General features: G+C 43.0%; 1 protein-coding gene across 1 annotated transcript in view; it reads left to right on the top strand.

Moving 5' to 3' along the window:
- The first annotated feature begins 5,461 nt into the window (after positions 1 to 5,461).
- Positions 5,462 to 23,006, top strand: part of Nono (non-POU domain containing octamer binding) — a 19,603-nt gene continuing 2,058 nt past the window's right edge. The window contains exons 1-11 of the mRNA XM_029534394.1: positions 5,462 to 5,546; positions 6,284 to 6,343; positions 13,099 to 13,273; positions 15,551 to 15,744; positions 16,906 to 17,207; positions 18,323 to 18,418; positions 18,687 to 18,883; positions 19,667 to 19,751; positions 20,078 to 20,180; positions 20,684 to 20,723; positions 21,725 to 21,834. Of these exons, the coding sequence (XP_029390254.1) occupies positions 13,108 to 13,273; positions 15,551 to 15,744; positions 16,906 to 17,207; positions 18,323 to 18,418; positions 18,687 to 18,883; positions 19,667 to 19,751; positions 20,078 to 20,180; positions 20,684 to 20,723; positions 21,725 to 21,834 (1,293 nt within the window). The 5' untranslated portion in view covers positions 5,462 to 5,546; positions 6,284 to 6,343; positions 13,099 to 13,107. The remainder of the gene's footprint in view (positions 5,547 to 6,283; positions 6,344 to 13,098; positions 13,274 to 15,550; positions 15,745 to 16,905; positions 17,208 to 18,322; positions 18,419 to 18,686; positions 18,884 to 19,666; positions 19,752 to 20,077; positions 20,181 to 20,683; positions 20,724 to 21,724; positions 21,835 to 23,006) is intronic.

Genomic DNA, 23,006 nt, shown 5'->3' on the forward strand with positions numbered 1-23,006 from the left:
ATCTGATGCCCTCTTCTGGAGTGTCTGAAGACAGCTACAGTGTACTTACATATAATAAATAAATAAATCTTAAAAAAAAAAAAAGCAAGAGAGCTGGGCAGCAGTGGTATGCGCCTTTAATCCCAACACTTGGGAGTCAGAGGCAGGAGATTCTCTGGGTTTGAGGCCAGCCTGATCTACCTAGCAAGTGCCAGGACAGCCAGGGCTACAAAGAGAAAACCTATAAGAAAACAAAACAGAAACAAAAACAAAAACAAAAGAAAGATAGAAAGACAGAAAGCAAGCTAGCCAGCAAGATGGCCCAGCAGGTGAGTTTGATTCCTGGAAGGAGAGAACCGACTTCTTTCTGCATGTTGTCCTCTGGCAACCTCTTCCACACCACACACAAATAAAATGTAAAAGATTTTTAAATGTCATAATGCCCAACCACTTAAAGGTAAACACTCCCCTTTTATTGCATTTTGGCAATGGATAGCAAATGTAGGAACATTGCATATGGGAAATACTTGCTCTGCCATGAGCTACCCTAGACTCTTTTCAGTTGTTTGCTTTGAGACACTTCTCACTATGGAGCTCTGGTTGGCCTGGAACTTGCTATGCTGACCAGCTTGGCCTCGAACACACAGAGATGTTCCTACATCTGCCTCTCAGGTGCTGAGATTAAAGGCTCGCACCACTATGGCCAGTGTATTTTTAATTAGATTTATTGATATGTGTGTGAATCTGCATGTGTGTGTGTGTGTGTGTGTGTGTGTGTGTGTGTGTGGTGACCTAGGGTCTTGCTATGTAGCTCTCCCAAGTGCTGGGATTAAAGGCGTGCGCCACCACTGCCTGGCATACTCGTTTTTTCTTAAACATTTATGTTTAAAAGAATTCTTCATTTCATATTACATCAGTTGCCTGCATGTATAAATGTGTATGACCTTCATACAGTGCTTGAAGACACCAGAGGGAACACAAGATATCCTTGGAACTAGAGTTACAGATGGCTGTGACCATAACATGGGTGCTGGGACTCAAATCCAGGTCCTCTTCATGAGCAACCAGTGCTCTTAACCACTGAACTATGTCTCTAGCCACAATTCTAATTTGTATGTGTGTGGGGGTGGCATTCATAGGCCACTGTGTCTAGAGGACAACCTGTGGGAGTCTAGTCTCATTTCATGTCAGTCTAGGGATCAAACTCAGATTAAAAGACTTGACAGTAGGTGTCTTTATTCACTATGCTGCCTTAACAGCCATGGTCTCAAACTCTTGGTCTCTCTAGTGCTGGAATTAGGTCTATACAAAGACCCAGCAATATGTGGTTAAAATTAAGCTAATTAGGGAGGCAGAGGCAGGCGGATTTCTGAGTTCGAGGTCAGCCTGGTCTACAGAGTGAGTTCCAGGACAGCCAGGACTATACAGAGAAACCCTGTCTCGAAAAACAAAAACAAGGGCTGGTGAGATGGCTCATCAGGTAAGAGCACCCAACTGTTCTTCCGAAGGTCCTGAGTTCAAATCCCAGCAACCACATGGTGGCTCACAACCATCCATATCAAGATCTGGCGCCCTCTTCTGGAGTGTCTGAAGACAGCTACAGTGTACTTACATGTAATAAATAAATAAATCTTAAAAAAAAAAGAAAAACAAAACAACAACAAAAAATTAAACTAATTAAAATGAACTATTGGTGGGGGCTGGTGAGATGGCTTAGTGGGTAAGAGCACCCAACTGCTCTTCCAAAGGTCCGGAGTTCAAATCCCAGCAACCACATGGTGGCTCATAACCATCCGTAACAAGATCTGACGCCCTCTTCTGGAGTGTNTCATAACCATCCGTAACAAGATCTGACGCCCTCTTCTGGAGTGTCTGAAGACAGCTACAGTGTACTTACATATAATAAATAAATAAATCTTTAAAAAAATGAACTGTTGGATGTGGTGGTGCAGGTCAAACCAGGAGGATGAAGAGAATACAAGTGAGGTTGTGTTTCACCCCCACCTTTCAAATAGAAAAGGAGTTCTAATAGGCGAGACAGCTAAATGACTAAGGCAACACTGCCTATAGACTCAGGTACTCAGGAGATTGAGGCAAGAAGGACTAGAGTCTAATAACCTGTCTTTTCTTAAAAATAATTCTATGGCTGGAGGATAACTCAGTGGTCTCAGTGGTGAAGAGAACTTCCTGGTCTTGAAAAGGACCCAAGTTTGGTCCCTGACACCCAAATTGGGCAGCTGTAACTCCATGTGCTCCATGTGGCACATTCCATACTCAATAATAAACATATTTCTAATATATATATATGCACATTTCAACATGTGGGTCTCAGGGATTGAACTCTATTGTCAGGACAGTGGCAAGTACCTTTATTTGCTAAGTTATCTAACCTTTTGTTATTGTTTTGAGACAGTCTCACTATGGCTGGCCTGAAATTCACTATGTAGACCAGGCTGGCCTCAAACTCGCAGAGATCCTCCTGCCTCTGACTCCTGAGTGAATGCTGAGATTAAAAACAGGAGCCACCAAGCCCAGCTTTAAAAAAACAAAACAACAGTTTCATTATGTCTCCAAATCTAGCCTCAAACTGAAGGGTCTCCTTCCTCAACCTCCCAACTTTGCTAGTTTTGTTTGTTTGTTTTGAGATAGGGGTTCTTGGTAAAGCCCTGGCTGTTCTAGAACTCCATCTGTAGACCAGGCTAGCCTTAAACTCAGAGATCTGCCTACCTCTGCCTCCCAAGTACTAGGATTAGAGGCATTCACCATTGCTATTTTTTTATTTATTTTATTGAAGCATGTGTGTGTGTACTTGAGCATGTATCTGAAGTTGGTTGTTTTTTTTTTTTATTATTAATCGTTCCATTCGTTTACATCTCAAATGATATTCAACTTCCTGGTTACCCCCTCCACCAACCCTCCACGCCACATCTGCCCTCCCTCCTCCCTTTTGCCTGAATGAGGGTCCTCCCCTACCCACCCACACTCTCCTGCCCCACCACTCCAGCATCCCCCTACTCTGGGCCATCAAACCTCCCTGGGACCAAGGGCCTCTCATCCTCTGCTACATATGTATCTGGAGCCAAAGATCCCTTTAGGTCCACTCCTTGGTTTGTGGTCAAGTTTGGTTTGTTTGTTTTTTAAGACAGGGTTTCTCTGTAGGTCCTGGCTGTCCTGGAACTCACTCTGAGACTAGGCTGGCCTCGAACTGAGAGACTGTCTACCTCTGCCTCCCAAGTGTTGGGATTAAAGACATACAGCAAAACTGGGCTATGCCTGAATATATGTATGTTGTGGATCACAAGCCTGCAGAAACCTGAGAAGGTCAGAAGAGGTGTTAGATGCCCTGAAACTAGTTACAAATAGTTGTGAACTGCCATGGGTCTGCTAGGGATGCAAGCAGGTCCTCTGTAAAAGCAGTAAGTGCTCTTAACTCCTAAGCCATCTTTCCAGGTCCTGTGTTATTATTTTTTTCTAAGAAAATCATTGCATACAAAAAGTCACAGCTGGGGCTTCAGGGATGGCTCAGAGGTTAAGAGCCCTGGACCTAGGTTCAATTCCCAGACCTGCATGGTGGCTTACACTATCTGTAACTCCAGTTCTAGGGGGTCCACCATTGTCTTCTGTCCTCCTTAGGCACTACATGCACTTACACACATGCAGACAAAATACACACATAAAATTAAAAAAATATTACAATAGTCCATGGCTGTTTTGGCAGCTGTGGACCACATGTATGTATTACCATCAGAAGCCAGAAGAGGGCGTCAGATCTCCTGGAAACTGGAGTCCCAGCCAGCCACCAATGGGAGCTGACGTAGGTACCCTAGTCCTCTGGAAGAATAGTCAGCACTCTTAACTGCTGAGCCGTTTCTCCAGTCCCCGTAAAATCTTTTTTGAAAACAGAAAAGGTCATGGTTTAGAAAGTATTCATCTTTTAAATCATGTATACATATACATGTATGTGTGACTTTCTTGTTGTTTTGTTGTGTTGAGATAGAGTCTTAGGTACTGGATACCTTGCTACTTACTCACTGTTGTCCAGGGTGGCCTCCTGGGCAAGGAGGCTCCTTTCCTAGCCTCCCGAGTGCACAAATTAAAGGCTTCATCATTTCTGTTTGATTGGGACAGTCATACACAGTAAACAGCTGTCATAATATAATTGGGTAGTGGGTACAGGAGATCAGTAGTAGGGCTGAAATGTCATACTGTCGGGCATTATTTGATCCTCCCCCCATAAGTAGGAATTTTCTTTTTTCATAATAATGTACCATTTTATCTCAAAGAATTTGGGAACCATTGGGATAAATATACTCAGTATAGTAACTTGTAGCCATATGTTGATGCACACGCACACACAAATGGGGTGGATTGGGTAGAATATAGCTAGTCTCTACTACTGTATTGAATGGCGCCACAGAACCTTCCCATCATTGTAAGAGGCTTATTAAACAGCACAGTTCTATATCATTGTATCCCCATACAAGGTATAGGTAGTGCCTATTGAGATAATCTGCCATCCGGAGTATGAATTAATTACTGAGGATTAACTACTGGTGCCTATCAATTGAACCTTGTAATCCTTGGTTAACTGCCTGGGAGAGCTAGGCATTATGGAATAACGAAGGTTATTATTACCTGATAGGCCTCCTATGGGATAAAGAGTAGGTCTGATGTGAAGACCTCCAACATACAGGTTCAGGCACCGCCGACCAACCTGTTGAGTCTCTCTGCGACAGGAACCTTAGAATGTTTGGCCTATCGGGTTCTCCGGTTACCATGGAAATAGTGCTAGTCAGTTCTGGGTAATCACTGAGATTAAAATGTCAAAATCGCTTGCTCTCCTGCCTGTTTCTACAATCATGTCCATTTCAGTTACACTTCCCAAACATATCCAGCACTGAGAAAGGAAACTAAAACTGTATAGGGTGTCAGGGTGGACGCTTTGAGGAAGTGTGAAAAAAGAAACATGGCGGGGCACATTTTTTTTTTCAGTAGCAAACGGCTAGCTCTACCACATAGAATACAATGACATTGTTACTCTTAATTTTGCACAGGCGCAGTGCATAAACTCTCAGCGCACGCCTACGTGCACATTTTTCTCCCCCTTTCGCTCCGATCTTCCTCTCGCTTAAGTTCTCTCCTCTCCTCCTCCCACCGCTAGGTTTTCAGTCCTTCCGTCGGGCTGGGTGAGCCTCTCCTTCCGACCCCCTACCTTCCACTGCTGGCTCCCCCTCCCCCTTCCTTTTCCGTCTTGTGCTCCGCGCCTCTAGTGCATGCGCAAAAGCTACGAAGCCTTGCTCTTTGTCCCCATCTGTCGTTCACACGAACCCAGGCTTTGACAGTCGGTAGCCAATAGACGCTAAGAAATGGCGGACTAATGAGACTTTCTGGGGAGATAAAATTTGACTGGCAGTTCACGTAGCCAATCGGGACTCCAACATTGACCCCCCCCTTGGGAGGCACCGAGCTCCGTCGGCTCGTTTCCGGCGGTCGCGCGCTCTTTTCTCGGGACGGAGGAGGCCGTGCAGCGTCGCCCGGACTCTTCAGCAAAGAACTGTGGCCAGAGGGTGAGTTTGGGGATGGCTCTTTGGTTACTTGGGGATGCGGTGGGGCTTCCTGCGACACTCTGTGAAGGAAGGGGTTGGGGCGAGGCCGAGTTTGCACACGGGCTATGGGTTCCGAGGGCCCGGGAGGCCTTTTCCCCTCCACGCAAGGCCTTCGCAGCCCACCCGTGGGGGCCAGCGCGCTCCCCGCTCCCCGCCGCGCGGCATTAGCCAATGCCTTTCTTGCTTCTTTGCCCAGACTCTTTGTGCTGCTCACCCCGAATTTTAGTGGCCCTAAGTTGTTGGCTTCTTGAACGCCCTGGGCCACAGGGTGTGGGGTCTATTATGCTAAGGCCCTGAAGACTTCATCGAGGTTAGAGGAGGAGGCGCTTTGCTTTGTCGGATACTCCTCCTCCCTAGCCTTTCAAGGCCATTAATTCCTAGAGGGCCAGTGGGGCCCCTGGAGCTATGGATTTTGTTGTTGCTGTTGTTATTTTGTTATTTGAAACGAAAGTGGGAAGTTTGCTCGTTCCGATCCCTTGGATTTTGGAGCTAAGTTCATGAAATACCCTCCACCCCACCCTTGCGCGCGCGCGCGCCTTTTTTCCCTGAACCCCTTGCTCCTTAAGCCTTTCCTAGGCATTTGTAGGCATCGCGTTTCTAAGTTAAAAAATTTTACTTTCTGTGGCATTACTTTCGAGTATTTTTCACTTTGCGGACGTCTTACTGTAAGCTGACCCCTTTCTTTGTGTTTTGAACAGCGGTCGGGGTTAGTGAGGACGGGGAGGCAGACACTTGGCTGTGTTCAAATCCAAGTCAAGGTAGGTGCAGGAGGTAGGGTCGCCAGGTAAAGTGCAGGATGCTTAACTGAATACAGATTTAACAGACGAGAAATTAATTGGGGGGGGGGAGTTTTCATGTTATTTAAGCTAAACCGTTTTTAGAATCAAACTAAAATGTGACTAAGTGGTGTGGGGTTTTTTGTTTTGTTTTTATTCCCCTAATTCTGTCTGTTCTAATAGGGGTTAGTGCTTAAATTTATGTTTGTCCAACTAAATTGTTATTAAATGAAAAGTCTAAGAAACTCAGCAGTCGCCTTTACCATGATTGTATTTTACAGCCTTAACGGTTGCCCACCAGGCAGCCATATCAGCCTAGCAGATTCACACTGGATTTTCCTAGCAGTTTTTCATTTAGTAATTTGACTCTTAGAGAATTGAGAGGACCTTGATTTAGATTTCAGATACCTATGATGAATGTGGTCCTGAACATGTCTGCAGGTATATCATACAAAGTCGTTATAGTCTTTTTTATTATGGTTAATCTTAGGACATGATAGTAGACAGAAATCCTATCTGCTGATCTCTGTAGCTAGGGCTTGATAAGTTTATTTCTGCAAAGATGGCAAAATTATATGATTGCATTTAATATAGGAACTTTTCTTTCGTGCTTGGAACTTGCTGTGTATACAGTGGTAATTTAGATTCTTTGGGCAGTGCTAACTTTCGTTGGTAATTGGAAACTTACGGAGAAGACCACATGGAAGGGAAAGATTATGAAAGCTGTCACCATGGGGATTTTTATTCAAAAACATAAATAAAATAAATTTGGTTGTTACAAGTTATCCATGATCAGACATGGTGACAGAGGCAGATGGATCTCTGAGAGTTAAAGGCCAGCCCGGAGTACAGAGTTCCGGGACAGCTAAGGCCATGCAGAGTTGAAAGAAAGAAAGCAAGGAAGGAAGGAAGGAAAGAAAGATTCATTAGTTGGGTGTTTATACCTTTTTTATATTGAGGTATATTTTTATATTGACAATTTAGGGAGAATCTGATGATGCCATTCTGTTTAACATTCCTGTTTCTTTTTCTTTCTTTCTCTCTTTCTTTCTTTTTTTTTGGGGGGGGGGTTCGAGACAGGGTTTCTCTGTATAGTCCTGGCTGTCCTGGAACTCATTCTGTAGTTCCAGGACAGTTCCTGGCTGGCCTCGAACTCGGAAATCTGCCTACCTCTGCCTCCCAAGGGCTGGGATTAAAGGGATGCGCTACCACTGCCCAGATTTTACATTCCTATTTCTTGAGAATAGGAATGATAGTTTTCTTTTGGGAACAAACGCTTCATCGTTCCTGACAGTTAAATGATGCTTTGTAGTAGTAGTTCACGGAGGCCTTAGATTTAACCACCCCTGTAAGCTCAATAACTGCTACTCACCCTCATCATCTCCATCATAACAGGGTGCACAAATTGGGTGTCTTAGCCAATAAGTTTGCTGGAATTGAACCTGAAGGCCCATTTGATGCATGATGGTTTTGACTTTTAGAGGTCAAGAGATCTGGGTTCCATTCCATACACTGGTGTGGCCTTGGGTGGGTAAAGTGGGTTTGGGGCTTCTGTTTCCTCATTTAAAAGAACAGCTGGGGACACTGAATGAAATAATGCAGGTATAGCAAGTTGTCTGGATTTTGTTGGTTGTTGGAGTCAGGGTCACCCCCACTATGATGGCCTGGCACCATGTAGACCGGGTTGACTTATATCTCTCAGAGATCTACCTACCTTTTGCCTCCTTGTGCTGGAATAAAATAACTGGGATGCCCAGGTGTTTTTGTTTTAGGGGGCAGGGCCTTAAGATGTATCCCAAGCTGGCCTGAAACCTGGGGTCATCCTCTGAAGCTTTTATAAAGATTTCTTTTTTTTTAAAGATTTATTTACTTATTTATTATATGTGTGTACACTGGCATCAGATTTTTGTTACGGATGGTTGTGAGCCACCATGTGGTTGCTGGGATTTGAACTCAGGACCTTTGGAAGAACAGTCGGGTGCTCTTAACTGCTGAGCCATCTCACCAGCCCCTTATAAAGATTTCTATTAACATGGTGATACATGTGGATTTCTTTGAGTGATAGAAGCCACTGAGGCTGGGTCCATTCATTTCTAATTAAAGACTGGAGGAAAAATGTTTCTTGGTTCTTAACCTGAGAAAAGGTAAGATTTTTGTGGGACAAATGGCTGTGAAGATGATAAATCTGCCACTCACTACTTGAGGATAGAGGGAGACATTTAATACCTGGACTTAAACTATGAAAAGCTTTGACTCACCTGTTTCTGGGACGGGCCTTCGTTTCTTTGTCATTTTGGAGGTGGGGGTGTTGAGTCTACATAACCAAGGCGTTTCTGAAACTGTCTTAGCCTTAAGCTCAGAAAGTGCAGGTGTGTTCTGTCACAGCTTGCTTGTATGCCCCCCCAACCAAGACAGGTTCATGCTGTAGCCCGTGCTGACTTCAAATGGCAAAGGCTACTTAGAATTACAGGAATAGCTGGGCGGTGGTGGTGCACGCCTTTAATCCTAGCACTCGGGAGGCAGAGACAGGTGGATTTCTGAGTTCGAGGCCAGCCTGGTCTACAAAGTGAGCTCCAGGACTGCCAGGGCTATACAGAGAAACCCTGTCTCAAAAAAAGAAAGAAAGAAAGAAGAAAAGAAAAACAAAGAATTACAGGAATAAGCCACCTTACTCAGTTACCTGGAGCCACGTGTGGTAGTACACCCACCTTTAATTCTAGCACACAGGAGGCAGAGGCCAGCCTGGTCTAGAGTTCCAGGACAGCCAGGGCTACACAGAGAATCCCTGTCTCAAAAAATTGTTTCTTTTGAAAATGCTTTGTCATTAAATCACTCCACCTGTTGAAAACATTTAAAAATATGGTTGTCCTGAAAAACTACGCTGTCAAGAGTTACAAAGCTAGATTCTGTTTCCTAATAAGTAAACAAAGCTTAGGAAAAATGAAAACTAAATCATGATGGTAGTTTAATAAATTATTGTCTAGCCACATATGCTTTGTGTAGGCATTTACAATTCTGTTGACATTGCAGAAATGAGGAAAATCTGAACATCAAATGGTATATCAAAACAGTAATATATCAGGATATAAAGAAGCAGAATTGGAAGTGGTAAAAGGATTATTTAAATGGAGATGTGCCCAAAGAGAATATCTATGTGTGTTGGTTCTAATAGTGAAAATTTGAAATTAAAGTGTCCAACACAGTAGGAGTTTGGCTGACAGTGTTATCCATTCATGTTAGTCTTCATTTTTGGAGGGGCGACAGGGCGAGATGGAATCTATTAGCCTTGGCTGTCCTCTAGCTTGCTATGTGGACCTGTCTCTGTCTCCTTAATTATGGAATTAAAGGTGTGTGTGCACCACCATGCCTGGCACTGTTAAAGATTTAGTTAGAAAATTGCTTATTATGTATTGTAAAAAAAGAAAGGTTACAACCCCCCTTTTTTTAATTGGGAATGGGAATTTTTGTTTTAATTTTTGAGACAGGGTTTCTGTGTAGCCATGGCTAACCTGGAACATGAAGAGAGATCCACCTGTCTCTGCTTCCCCATAGAGGTTAGAAGAATTGGAGTTATTACAGATGGTTGTGAAGCACCATGTGGGTGCTGGGAATTGAACTGGGGCCCTCTGCATCTCGTTAGCCTCCCACAACTGGTTTCTTTTCTTTTCTTTCTTTTTCTTTATTACTATAAGTACACTATAGCTGTCTTCAGATGTACCAGAAGAGGGCATCAGATCCCATTACAGATGGTTTTTAGCCACCATGTGGTTGCTGGGAATTGAACTCAGGACCTCTGGAAGAGCAGTTGGTGCTCTTAACAGCTGAGCCATCTCTCCAGCCCATCTGGTTTCTTTAATGTACAGTTTCAGATAGAAACTGAAGGGGACTGAAGAGATGGCTCAGCTGTTAAGAGCACCTACTGCTCTTTCAGAGGACCTGAGTTCTTTTCCCAGCAACCATGTCAGGTAGCTTCATTACTCCTTTGAAACTCCAGCTCCAGGGGCTGCCATGCTTTCTTCAGTTTTCAGGCACTGTACTAGCATACCCAAAACCACAGAGATAAATATAATGAAAATGGAATATTAATGATTAGAAGGTTGTATTAGGGTTCTTTAGAGGAACAGCTGATAGAATAAAACCGGGTAGGTAGGTAGGTAGATAGATATAAAGGAGATTTCATAGAGTGCTTTACAGGCTGTGGTCCATATAGTGCATATTGTCCAACATAAAGTGTGGTCCATATGGTTCAACAGTGTCTGTTTACCAGTGTCAAGTCCAAGAATCCAGTAGTTTTTCTGGTAATGAGGCAGGGTGTCTCAGCTGGTCTTCAGTATATACTGGAATCCTGATGAAGTAGACCTTGATGCTACTCAAGGAATGGACTTGCCATCGAGATTGAGGGCAAGCAGGCAAAGAAAGCAAGCTTCCTTCTTTCCTGTCCTTTATATAGGCTGCCACCAGAAGGTATGGCCCAGATTAAAAGTGGATCTTCCCACTTCAGATGATTTAATTAGCAAAAATCCCTCACAGGTATACCTAGCCTCTTGGGTTTTATTTAGTTAATTCCAAATGGAGTCAGGTTGACAACCAAAAATATCCATCACAAAGTGTGTACTGGAAGGTTAACAGTAGCTATTATTAGTGTGAGGATTTTTAACGTATATCTGTATGTGGTTATGTACTTAAGAGGGTCAGAGACCTCTGATTCCCTAGAGTGGGAGTTACAGGTATTTGTGAATTGTCCAAAGTGGGTGTTGAGACCAGGGTTGCTTTTTCTGTTTTCTCTCTCCCTCCTGGTCTCTATAACCCAGGTTGCCTCTAAACTCATAATTTCCTGCCTCAGTGTCTTAGAGTGTTGGAACTACGTGAATGTGCCACATAGTGGTTGTTTTGGGTTTGTGGCTTTTTTTTTTAATTTAGAGGCCAAGTGTGGGTTTCGGGGCCAGCTGGGGCTACATGGACCCTGTCTCAAACTTAAACAGCTGGGCATGTAAGTCTATAATCCCAGTATTCTGAGAAATAGATAAATTAGTCTTTGTGTTCTGGGCTAGCCTGATCTACACAATAAGCTCCAGTATAGCCAGAACAACATAGAGAACCTGGTCTCAAAAACATTAAGCATATATATGTATGTGAGGTCAGAGGAGAGAGTGAGAGTCAGTTCTCTACTTCAAGTATAAGGGTCTTAGGGGGCTGAACTACTTGAATTGTTATTTTTTTATTACAATTTCTGTAACATTGCTGAGAACTGTGATTGAAATGTGAGAATTCACATGGTATGGTTAGCACATGCCTTTAACCCTAGCACTTGGGAGGCAGAGGCAGACTGACCCTCTTGAGTGCCTATGATGTATTGGTTCTTTTATTTGAGTAATCATATATTTTACTAGCATGATTAAAAATTATTTACTGGGGCCTAGGGAGGTGGCTCAATATCAAAAGCCCTGATTGCTCTTTTAGAGGACTGGGTGGGGTTCACTTCCCAGCACCTACATGGCAGCTCATACTTGCCTGTAACTCCTAAGATTTGATACCTTCACAGAGACATACATGCCAACAAAACACTAATGCATATAAAATAAAAAATAAGTAATTTTTGGAAGACTTACTGGGCCAGGCAGTGGTGGCATAGGCCTTTAATCCTAGCACGCATGAGGCAGCAGAGGCAGGCAGATATTTTTCTGTGAGTTCAAGGCCAACTTGGTCTTGATATTTTTGGTTGATTTATATATTTATTTGGTTTTTCTTTTTTTTAAGATTTATTTATTTATTTCATGTATGTGAGTACACTGTAGCTGTCTTCAGACACACCAGAAAAGGGCATCAGATCCCATTACAGATGGTTGTAAGCCATCATGTGGTTTCTGGGATTTGAACTCAGGACTTCTGGAAGAACAGTTGGCACTGTTAACCACTGAGCCATCTCTCCAGCCCTGGTTTTTCAAGATAGGTTTTTCTGCTTGTCTTTGTCTCTGAAGTGCTGGGGTTAACAAGGTGTGTATCACCACTACCCTTTTACTAGTAGCAGTCTTTAGTCTTTAGTGTTGGGATTAAAGGCATTTGCTAGCACCTGCCTGGCCCTTTGGGTTTTTTGTGGGGGGTTGGTTTTTTTGAGACAGGGTTTCTCTGTGTAGCCCTGGCTGTCCTGGAACTCACTCTGTAGACCAGGCTGGCCTCCAAATCAGAAATCCGCCTGCCTCTGCCTCCCAAGTACTGGGATTAAAGGCGTGCACCACCACTGCCCGGCTGGCCCTTTGGTTTTTACTCTCTTTTGTTTTGAGACAGGATCTCATTGAAACTTACTGTGTAGACCAGGTTGACCTCGAACTCATAGGGATCTCCTGCCTCTGCCCCCTGAGTACTAGAATAGGCATGTTTTATCAGGCCTGGCCTTGTATGTTTTGCTTTTTAGTTTGTTTTTGATTCTGTTTTTTTCAAGGCAGGTTTCTTTCTGTAGCCCTGGCTATCCTGGTACTTGCTCAGTAGACCAGGCTGGCCTTCAACTCACAGAGATCTTCCTCAAAAGCCCTGAGATTATGTGTTTTTTAATGTGAAAGAATTTTTTTTTAAGTTTGAGACAGGGTCTAAATATCCTAGGTTGGCCTACATTGTACTCTACTATTTAGAGAAACCAGTTGTAATCAGGCAAAAGATAGTTTTAATGATGGGTAAACCATCAGGAAGGTAACTGACTGAATCCTGATACTGGGTTTTTGACATTCCACATTTTCCTTTAGGGCGCAAAAATGCAGAGCAATAAAGCCTTTAACTTGGAGAAGCAGAATCATACTCCAAGGAAGCATCATCAGCATCACCACCAGCAGCACCATCAGCAGCAGCAGCAACAGCAGCAGCAGCAGCAACAGCCACCCCCACCAATACCTGCAAACGGCCAGCAGGCCAGCAGCCAGAGTAAGTAGCTGCTGGGTGATGAGAGGATGCAAACAGGTTCCCCTGGGAATGATTTTATAGTTTTTAGATAAATCTCTTAGGATTATAAGTGAACAGGCCTCTGGTAGCATACTTTTGTTGTTTCTACCTTTTTTTGGAGGGAGCATCAAGACAGGGTCTCTGTATCTATCCCTGGCTGTCAGAGAACTCACTCTGTAGGCCAGGTTCCTTAGAATTCTGCCAGTCTCTGCCTCCAGTGTTGGGATTGGGTACCACCACTCCAACTTTTTGAGATAGGGTCTCAATGTGTAGCCCTGAGTTCTGGCTTACAACTTCCTCTAATTTCCTCCTGAGTGTTGGAATTAAAGGCATGTGCTATCATGTTTCATTATTCTGGTTTGGGTTAGCAAGATTTATTTTATGTATATGGATGTTTTGCCTGTATATATGTATATTCCTGGTGCTCATGCTCATGGAGGTCAAAAGAGGGCATTAGATCTTCTGGGTCTAGAGCCTGTTTTTTTCAGGTTTTTTTTTTTTTTTTGGTTTTTCAAGACAGGGTTTCTCTGTGTAGCCCTGGATATCCTGGAACTTACTCTGTAGACCAGGCTGGCCTCAAACTCAGAAATCCGCCTGCCTCTGCCTCCCAAGTGCTGGGATTAAAGGTGTGCGCCACCACGCCCAGCTGTTTTGTTTTTTTCTTAAGATTGTTGTCAGTTGCCATGTTGATGCTGGGAATCAGTGAGTCTTGAAAAATCAAGTAGTCTTAACTGCTCAGCCACCTCTTTATTTAGCTTCTTCTATTTGGTTCTTAATTTGTATTTTATAAACAAAAGGAATTGATCACTTGAAATAAAGGAGCAGATATTGGTGGAGTATAGGTTATTCTGCCATGTTGGCATATTTTACTCCCAAACAAATGTCTCTATATAGTTACTATCTATATAGATAGTCATCAGAGAATATAGTAGAACTTTTTAAGGTTTAATTGAGAGTTAACTCCATTAAGACTTGGTGTCACAATCTGCAAAAAGGTTTTGTGTGTTGTCATTATTCAGGAAACTCAGTACTTATAAAAACAAACCTGGTGAGGTGAGGGTAACTAGAGAGGTGGTTCAGTGGTTAAGAGCATCTCCTGAGGCCTTGAGTTGGGTTCCCAGCGCCTACATGAGGTATCTTACTACCAACTGTAGCTCCTATTCAGGAAATCCAGCATCCTTGTCTGACTCCATGGGTACATACCCAGGCACATGTGGCACATAGTGACACTTAACACATATAAGATATAGATTTGTTTTTGATACTCCTTGGGTGACTCAACCATTTGTAACTATAGTTCCAGGGGGATCTGCATCCAGGCAGATATACATACACATTTTTTTTTTTAAAGCCAAACAATTGGGCTCAGCAGATGAGCCTCTTAAAAGCACAAACCTGGGGCTGGTGAGATGGCTCAGTGGGTAAGAGCACCTGACTGCTCTTCCAAAGGTCCAGAGTTCAAATCCCAGGAACCACATGGTGGCTCACAACCATCCGTAACAAGATCTGACTCCCTCTTCTGGAGTGTCTGAAGACAGCTACAGTGTACTTACATATAATAAAAAAAAAGGCATAAACCTGTGGACCAGAGTCCTGGAACCCACTGTGGAAGGAAAACCCCAACTCCTAAAAGTTGGCTCCTGACCTTCATGTGTGTGCCATACATGGGCCTGCCCATGTATGTCATACATACCTGATGATAAATACCAGAACATACTACAAAAATGGTTATTACTCTACTCTCACCCTCTTCCCTCTGTCCCTTCTCTCCCTATTCCCCTCCCCCCTCTCTCCACGTGTTCATGGCCAGCCTCTACTCTTCCTCTCCCTCCCTCTCTCTTCCTCTCCCTCTCTTCCCTCCCTTCCCAACTCCCCTTCCTATGCCTTAAATAAACTATACCCATAAAAAATAGTTATTACTCATTTCTTTATGTGTAACCCGTCAAGGTTGTGAAGGTTGGGAACTGGTTAAGAAAGCACAATTTTAAAAGTCTGATTCCTTAGGGCATAGATCAGTTCAGTAGTATTGCCAAGTTGCTCTATCATTTGATTGTCTCTGATTAGCTACCTTAGTTTCTGGATTATAGTAGGGCTGCTAAGAAGTGCCCTGGTCTCTTCATGGCTGCTTACACATTCTGAGGTGCAGTTTGCTGATGAGTAGGATACATTGGGAAGTGGTGCTTGTCTCCTGTCACAGAAACGGTGATGAAGATATGACTAATTCTTTACCCAGTCTTTTGATTGACTGTCTTCTTTCAGATGAAGGCTTGACTATTGACCTGAAGAACTTTAGGAAACCAGGAGAGAAGACCTTTACGCAGCGTAGCCGTCTCTTTGTGGGCAATCTTCCCCCTGATATTACCGAGGAGGAAATGAGGAAGCTTTTTGAGAAATACGGAAAAGCAGGCGAAGTTTTCATTCATAAGGATAAAGGCTTTGGCTTTATTCGCTTGGTGAGTGTGAGCTTTGGGGCGTATGCTTTGAGAGATAGGGAAATCTGGGGAGTGAATATGGAAAAATAGCAGTGAAAAGAATAACATTGTCTATATGGCAGTAATTTTTGGAGTCTGGCTATCTGAGAACTTACTTTGTAGACCAGGCTGACCTTGAACTCAAGAGATCTGCCTGCCTCTGCCTCCTGGGTGCTGGGTTTAAAGGTATGCAACATCATTACCTGGCCTTACTTGCCTGGAATACAAGGGCTAAAATAGTTTGGAGGGTTATTTTTAGTTGCAGATCTTATTTTTTAACTCCAGGCTATCCTTGAACTTGAAGACTTCTGCTTTTAGGTCTCTAGATGATCCAGGCATTCATTACCGTACTTGATTTAAGAGAAAATGAAGCTTATTTTAGTGATTACCAAGGTGTACATATTTTATTTCCAAAGTTCTTGTATGCATGTTATTTCACTCTTCAAAACCTTGGGGGGGGGACAAATTATTTTTGTGGATTTTCTTTCTGAGGCAGGCAGTTGGGGACACATTTGATAAGCGAACTACTGCTCAGTAGTACTCAACAGTTCTTCCTATTTAAAATGTAGATTTTATTTCTAAAATCTGCTTGTGTTTGGGAATAGTATATAAGAAAGAAGCATTTTATAGATGCTAAATCTATCTCTAAATGAGGAGCAAAGTGATGGCTGGAATTTTCATTCCCGCTAACTTAATACCATAGCAAGTCATTTTCTCAAGCTCCTTCCTTAGTTCTGTGAAGTAGGGAAGAGGTATCGTGTCAGTGTTCTCTGGTTCTAAGTCACATCTTGGTCACAGGATCTGATGCCCTAGTCTTACTTCTGTAGGCACCAGGCACATATGCCCTGCATAAATGTACATGCAGTCAAAACATTTATTCTCATAGAATAAGGATTCTTCACTGAGGACAAGTAATTCTGATATGTTAGTGGAAATTGAAATGCAAGTGCTGTATTGTTAAGTATGCAGCTGTGACTCTGCCCTGGGTCTCACTGTGTAGACTAGGTTGGCCTAGAGATCTACCTGCCTCTTTAAGTGCTAGAATTAAAAACATGTGCCACCACACCCACGTTTTTTGAGAGGCCTTTTGTTGATGGTTGCTTGGTCTTTTTTCAAATTCTAATTTTCTTTTGTTTTCCCTAGGAAACACGAACCCTAGCGGAAATTGCCAAAGTGGAGCTGGACAACATGCCCCTCCGTGGGAAGCAGCTGCGAGTGCGCTTTGCCTGTCACAGTGCATCCCTTACAGTCCGCAACCTTCCTCAGTACGTGTCCAACGAACTGCTGGAAGAAGCCTTTTCTGTGTTCGGCCAGGTGGAGAGGGCTGTAGTCATTGTGGATGACCGAGGACGGCCCTCAGGGAAAGGCATTGTTGAGTTCTCAGGGAAGCCAGCTGCTCGGAAAGCTCTGGACAGATGCAGTGAAGGCTCCTTCTTGCTGACCACGTAAGTCATTTTTGGACAATGGTTTGGGATCCCTTATTCTTTCTTTGGCATGGAGCATTAACATCTAGTGACCATGTTCTTATTTTCATTTAAAAACTTAGTGCTGACTCAGCTTTCCTGATGTAGTTTTCACTATAGTTGTAAATACTTAGGTATTCGAGTGCATGTATATGCCATGGTGTACATTGGGAAGAGTCGGGACACCTTTGGGAAGTTGGCTTTCTCCTTCCACCTTTGCATGTCTTCCAGGACCAAGCTCAGGGTATATCTAGCTTGCATGTGCCTATATCCATCATGGTATAGTACGAGGAGAGGTTTTTAGGCTGGAGAAGTACTTCAGTGGTTAAGAGCACTGGCTGCTCTTGGCAGATAACCTGAGTTGGATTCCCATCACTCACATGTTGGCTCGTCTGTAATTTCAGTTCTAGGGGATCTGATGCCAACCTGAGTAGGCACCAGGTGTGAAAGTGTGGTACATTGGTATACATCTGGGAAAAGCATTCATATACGTGGTTTCATTGGGCATGGTAGCCCATGCCTGTGATCCTAGCACTTGGAAGGTAGAGATAGAAGAATCTGGAGTTAAAATTGTCCTCATCTATATAAAAAGTTGCGAGTTAAAAAAAAAGTTTTTCCCCTTGGAATCTGTTAAATGTTCTGTTACATGTCCCGAATGTACTTCTCTTAGTGTTTCCTTCATTTTCTAGAGTTATCAGATACATTAGGTAACCCGACCTACTCCCTTTAACATTTTTTTGAGACTATTACAGAGATCTGAAACCTGGCTCCATCTGGGCTGTTATCCCCAAATTATTCATAATGCTGGTAAGAGGGACTCAATTACTTGGGGTTAGGTATAAAATTCTTTAGAAATATGTTTAGATGTGGTGGTTCATATCCATAATCCCAACACTTGAGAGGCTAAAGCAGGAGTGTCATTAACCTCAGACTGGCCCAGTTTACAGTATGAATCCTTGCCAACTTCTCATTTACTGTCCAAAGTATGATAGCTGTCCAGACTTATTCCTAAGTAGTTCCTCGTGCCAATGTCAGGTGTAGGGAGCATACTTGTTAGGGTATGGCCTCGTTAACACTAACTTTCTTCTTTCACCCAGATTTCCTCGGCCTGTGACTGTGGAGCCTATGGACCAGTTAGATGATGAAGAGGGACTTCCAGAGAAACTGGTTATAAAAAACCAGCAATTTCACAAGTGTGTGGTCCAGTAGTTGACTTTTATACATTTCTGGGGTAGGGGTGGGATGTATGGTCATATATGTGGTGTTGGTAGTTGAACCCAGACTCTTAACATATTTGTCTTACACTTCATCCCTTAGTTATTTTTCTGTTCTTGAAACTTAAAGGAGTGATTAAAAGAGGCATGTCTTTGCTGTATATCTGTTCGTTTGGCCTTTAGCAAAGAATGATTCTATGGAATCTTGGACAAAAGTATTGTCATACATAATGTGTATTGTCTCTAGGGAGAGAGAACAGCCACCCAGATTTGCACAACCTGGGTCCTTTGAGTATGAGTATGCCATGCGCTGGAAGGCACTCATTGAGATGGAGAAGCAACAGCAGGATCAAGTGGACCGGAACATCAAGGAGGCTCGTGAGAAGCTGGAGATGGAGATGGAGGCAGCTCGCCATGAGCACCAGGTTATGCTAATGAGGCAGGGTGAGTAGAGGCCTATAAGTAGGAAAAGTGGAATACATATCAAATGCCAGTTTTGTTCAGTAATTCTTTCTTAGTAGAAAAAGACAAAGTCTCTGTTTTCATTCCCTGGAATACTTTGTTTATCCTAGTAGGAAGATGAATTTGGAGATGGGTATAGAATACTGGATAGAATCAATGAAGAAAGAAATGATAGTTTGAGTTTACTTGCATGATCATTCTGGGATTAAATATTGTCTTAGTTAAGGGTTCTGTTGCTGTGATAATACATGAAGCATGACCAAAAGCAGTTTGAGGAGGAAAAGGTTTATTTTGTCTTAAAATTACAGGTAACTCCATCACTGAGAGAAGCTAAGGCAGGAACTAATGTTGGAGTGTTGTTTATTAGATTGTTACCCAGGGCTTGTCCATCCCCCCTGTATTTTTTTATTTTTGGATGTTGATGTTTTGGGGGTTTGTTTGTGGCTTGGTTTCTCTGTGTGGTCCTAGCTATCCTGGAACTAGTCTGTAGAACAGGTTGGCCTTGAACTCGAGATCTGCCTGCCTTTCCCCTTTGCCTTTCAAGTGCTGGGATTAAAGGTGTATACCACCATGCCTGCTCATCCACCCACCATGAGCTGGCACCTTCCACATCAAACGAGAAAATGTACCGCAGGCTTGTCCAGTCAAGGTTTCCTCTTCCAGAATAACTATATCTTGTATCTTGCTTGACATCTTTGCTTTCTGGATATTTATGGGAAATTGTACATATGTAAAGAGAGTCAAAAAGTCTCAATCTGTTGCTAGATTTGATGAGACGTCAAGAAGAGCTTCGGAGAATGGAGGAGCTGCATAACCAAGAGGTTCAGAAGCGAAAGCAGTTAGAACTCAGGTAACTTTTTTAACATTTATTTATTTATTTTGGGTCTGATTTCATGCCACAATATGTGGAGGCCTTCCATCAAATGGTCCTAGGAATTAAACTTGTCATCAGCCTTGATAACAAGCTCCTTTATGCACTTGGAGCTGCATTGGTTCTAGGAATAGCTTAAGGGCTTCCTTAAAGAGAAAAAACTCAATGCTGGTCTCTTAATTTCTTTGAATATTGCCTTTATTCTTGGCAAGCTGTGCTAGCTTTTAATCTTCTTCCTATTCAACTGGTCTACTCATTTTTCTGGAATGTCTTATCTTAAAGTACCTTGATGATTCTATTTATAGGCAGGAAGAGGAACGCAGGCGCCGTGAGGAAGAGATGCGCCGGCAGCAAGAGGAGATGATGCGCCGACAGCAGGAAGGATTCAAGGGAACCTTCCCTGATGCGGTATATCTCCCATGTGCCTATGATGTGGTAGGCCAGTCATCATATAAGATTATGAAATGTTTGTAAGGGTATTAGGTTATGAGCAATTTTTCTGTTATAAAATTCCTTTTAGGAAAAAAATGTTGGTAGTAGGTGAGGTAAGGTTTGAGGGAGAGCTCTTGCCATATATAGCAAATTTAGGATGGAAATCTGGGACTATTTTATTTCTTATTTACAGTGATAATAAGAAAAATGAGTCCTGTAGCAGACTTCTGCTAATATACTGCTACCCTTGTAATTAGATGGTTTGCAGCTCTAAGAGATTAACTATTTCTTCTTCCTGTTGCCTCTAATATAATTTTCTAATAGAAAATTATAATTTGTTATCTGAAATCACTGTATAGATAGCAAGAGGGCATTAGTATTAGTATGTCATCACCGTTTACGTCCCTGTGTTGTCATCAGTGCATTGTAATAGAAGAAAATGGTGTCTTGGACTATGTTGAGTGTATATTGTTTTTCAGAGAGAACAAGAGATACGGATGGGCCAAATGGCTATGGGAGGTAAGGACTTACGAATTAAATGTTCTGGTGCCTTTTGGGGGTGGGGATAAAAGGTAGTTAAAAAGTAGAGAGCAGCAAATATCCAGGAACCAAAGAACTGCCTGCCTGGTTTTGTTTTTGTGTTTTAGGTTGGCTAGCCAGTTACTGTGATCTGCCTGTCTCTGCCTCTCAAAGCCAGGGGTAGCAAGCATGTACAGCCCTGCCCAGCTCTTTTTTTTTTTTTGTTCTTTTGAGACAGGTTCTTACTGTGTAGCCCTGGCTGTCCTGAAACTCACTATGTAGACCAGGCTGATCTTAACTTACAGAGATCCACCTGCCTCTGCTTCCTAAATGCTGGGATTAAAAGTGTGAGCCACAGCCGGGCATGGTGGCGCACGCCTTTAATCCCAGCACTCGTGAAGCAGAGGCAGGTGGATTTCTGAGTTCGAGGCTGGCTTGGTCTATAAAGTGAGTTCCAGGATAGCCAGAGCTACACAGAGAAACTCTGTCTCGAAAAAACAAAAAACAGCAAAAAAAAAAAAAAAAAAAAAAGTATGAGCCACAATGCTCAGCTTTTGATGTGCAAACTGGGTTTTTTAACTCGGATTCTCATGCAGAGCCTTCTTTCTTCCTTTCTTTCTTTTTTTAAAGATTTATCGAAAAAACCAAAAAAAAAAAAAAAGATTTATTATATGTAAGTACACTGTAGCTGTCTTCAGACACTCCAGAAGACAGCATCAGATGTGATGGTTGTGAGCCACCATGTGGGATTTGAACTCAGGACCTTCAGAAGAGCAGTCAGTGCTCTTAACTGCTGAGCCATCTCTCCAGCCCCTTTCTCTTTCTTAATCTTCGTTATAGAGCTTCCACCTAGTCTGCATTTAAATGACATCACATTTCCAAGAAAATTAGGGTTTATAGGCTGGGCAAAGGGGATTGACTACATACTGAATTGCTCCCTTTGATAGGGGAAGAGAGTGTTAATCTTTTCCCCCTATAGTGACCATACTATTTTACTTTAGGTGCTATGGGCATAAACAATAGAGGCGCCATGCCCCCTGCTCCTGTGCCACCTGGTACTCCAGCTCCTCCAGGACCTGCCACTATGATGCCAGATGGAACCCTTGGATTGGTAATAAATTTCAGGGCTTCATAGTAATTATAAATAGCAGTAGGAGGACCTTATCAACCTCTGAAGTCGTGTGTGTGTGTGTGTGTGTGTGTGTGTGTGTGTGTGTGTGTGTGTATACACGTGTACATGTAGGTGGCCTAGAGGTCAGCTGCTTGTGTCATTTATTGCTCAGGGGCCATCTGAGTAATAGATGACACAAGCACAATGCCACTTTGAACTTGCCAGTTAGGCTAGGCTGACTGGTCTGTGAACCCCAGGAATCCTCTGGTTTCTCCGGTGCTGCTGCCATTACAAATGGATGCCACCATGCCTTGCCCCTCTCCCCCTTTGAGTGTTCAAACTTGCAGAGCTAGCATTCTACCCAACTAAGCTATCTTCTCAGCATCTCCTACCTCTGACGTTAATCTTCAGGACACTGCTCTTCAGGGCTATTGGTATTCATAAAATGTAACCTAAGATCTTATGGGATGGTGCAGATGATTGAAGCCAGGATGTGATAGATGCTAGGCAAGTGTTATCCCACTATCTCATATCCCTGGTCTTTGAGTTTTTACTCTTTTTTTTTTTTTTTTTTTTTAAAGTTAAAAATTCCTTAATTTTTTATTCCTGGTACCACTACCACAATTTACAGGGCAATATACCTGATGTAATGAAAAGAAAAAGACAAAGCTACAACAGATAAAAGACCTCAGGAATGTACATCTAATTGACACTAGTTACCTCCACCAAAATTTCCTCCTTCACTGTAACCATCACATCCTCCTCCTCCNCCACCATATCCTCCACCCTGGTTTCCATGTCCTGGTCCACCACCTCCATAACCTCCTCTACTACTGTAACCAGGACCACCACCACAGCTGCCACCATCACCTCCAAATCCATTACATCCACCATCACCACCTCCATAACTACCTCTGCTGCCACCACCTCCACCACCATAGCCACCTCTTCCACCAAAGTGTCCTCCATGACCAAAGTTTCCTCCACCACCTCCAAAGCTTCCTCCACGACCCATAAAGCTGCCAGATCCACCTCCACAACCTCTCTGGGACCCAGCAGACTGCATCTCTTGTTTAGAAAGGGCCTTTTTCACTTCACAATTATGCCCATTAATAGTGTGGTATTTCTGAACAACAATTTTATCAACTGTGTCATGATCATCAAAAGTTACA

This window comes from Mus pahari, chromosome X, assembly GCF_900095145.1.
Source record: "Mus pahari chromosome X, PAHARI_EIJ_v1.1, whole genome shotgun sequence".
NCBI classification, from domain to species: domain Eukaryota; kingdom Metazoa; phylum Chordata; class Mammalia; order Rodentia; family Muridae; genus Mus; species Mus pahari.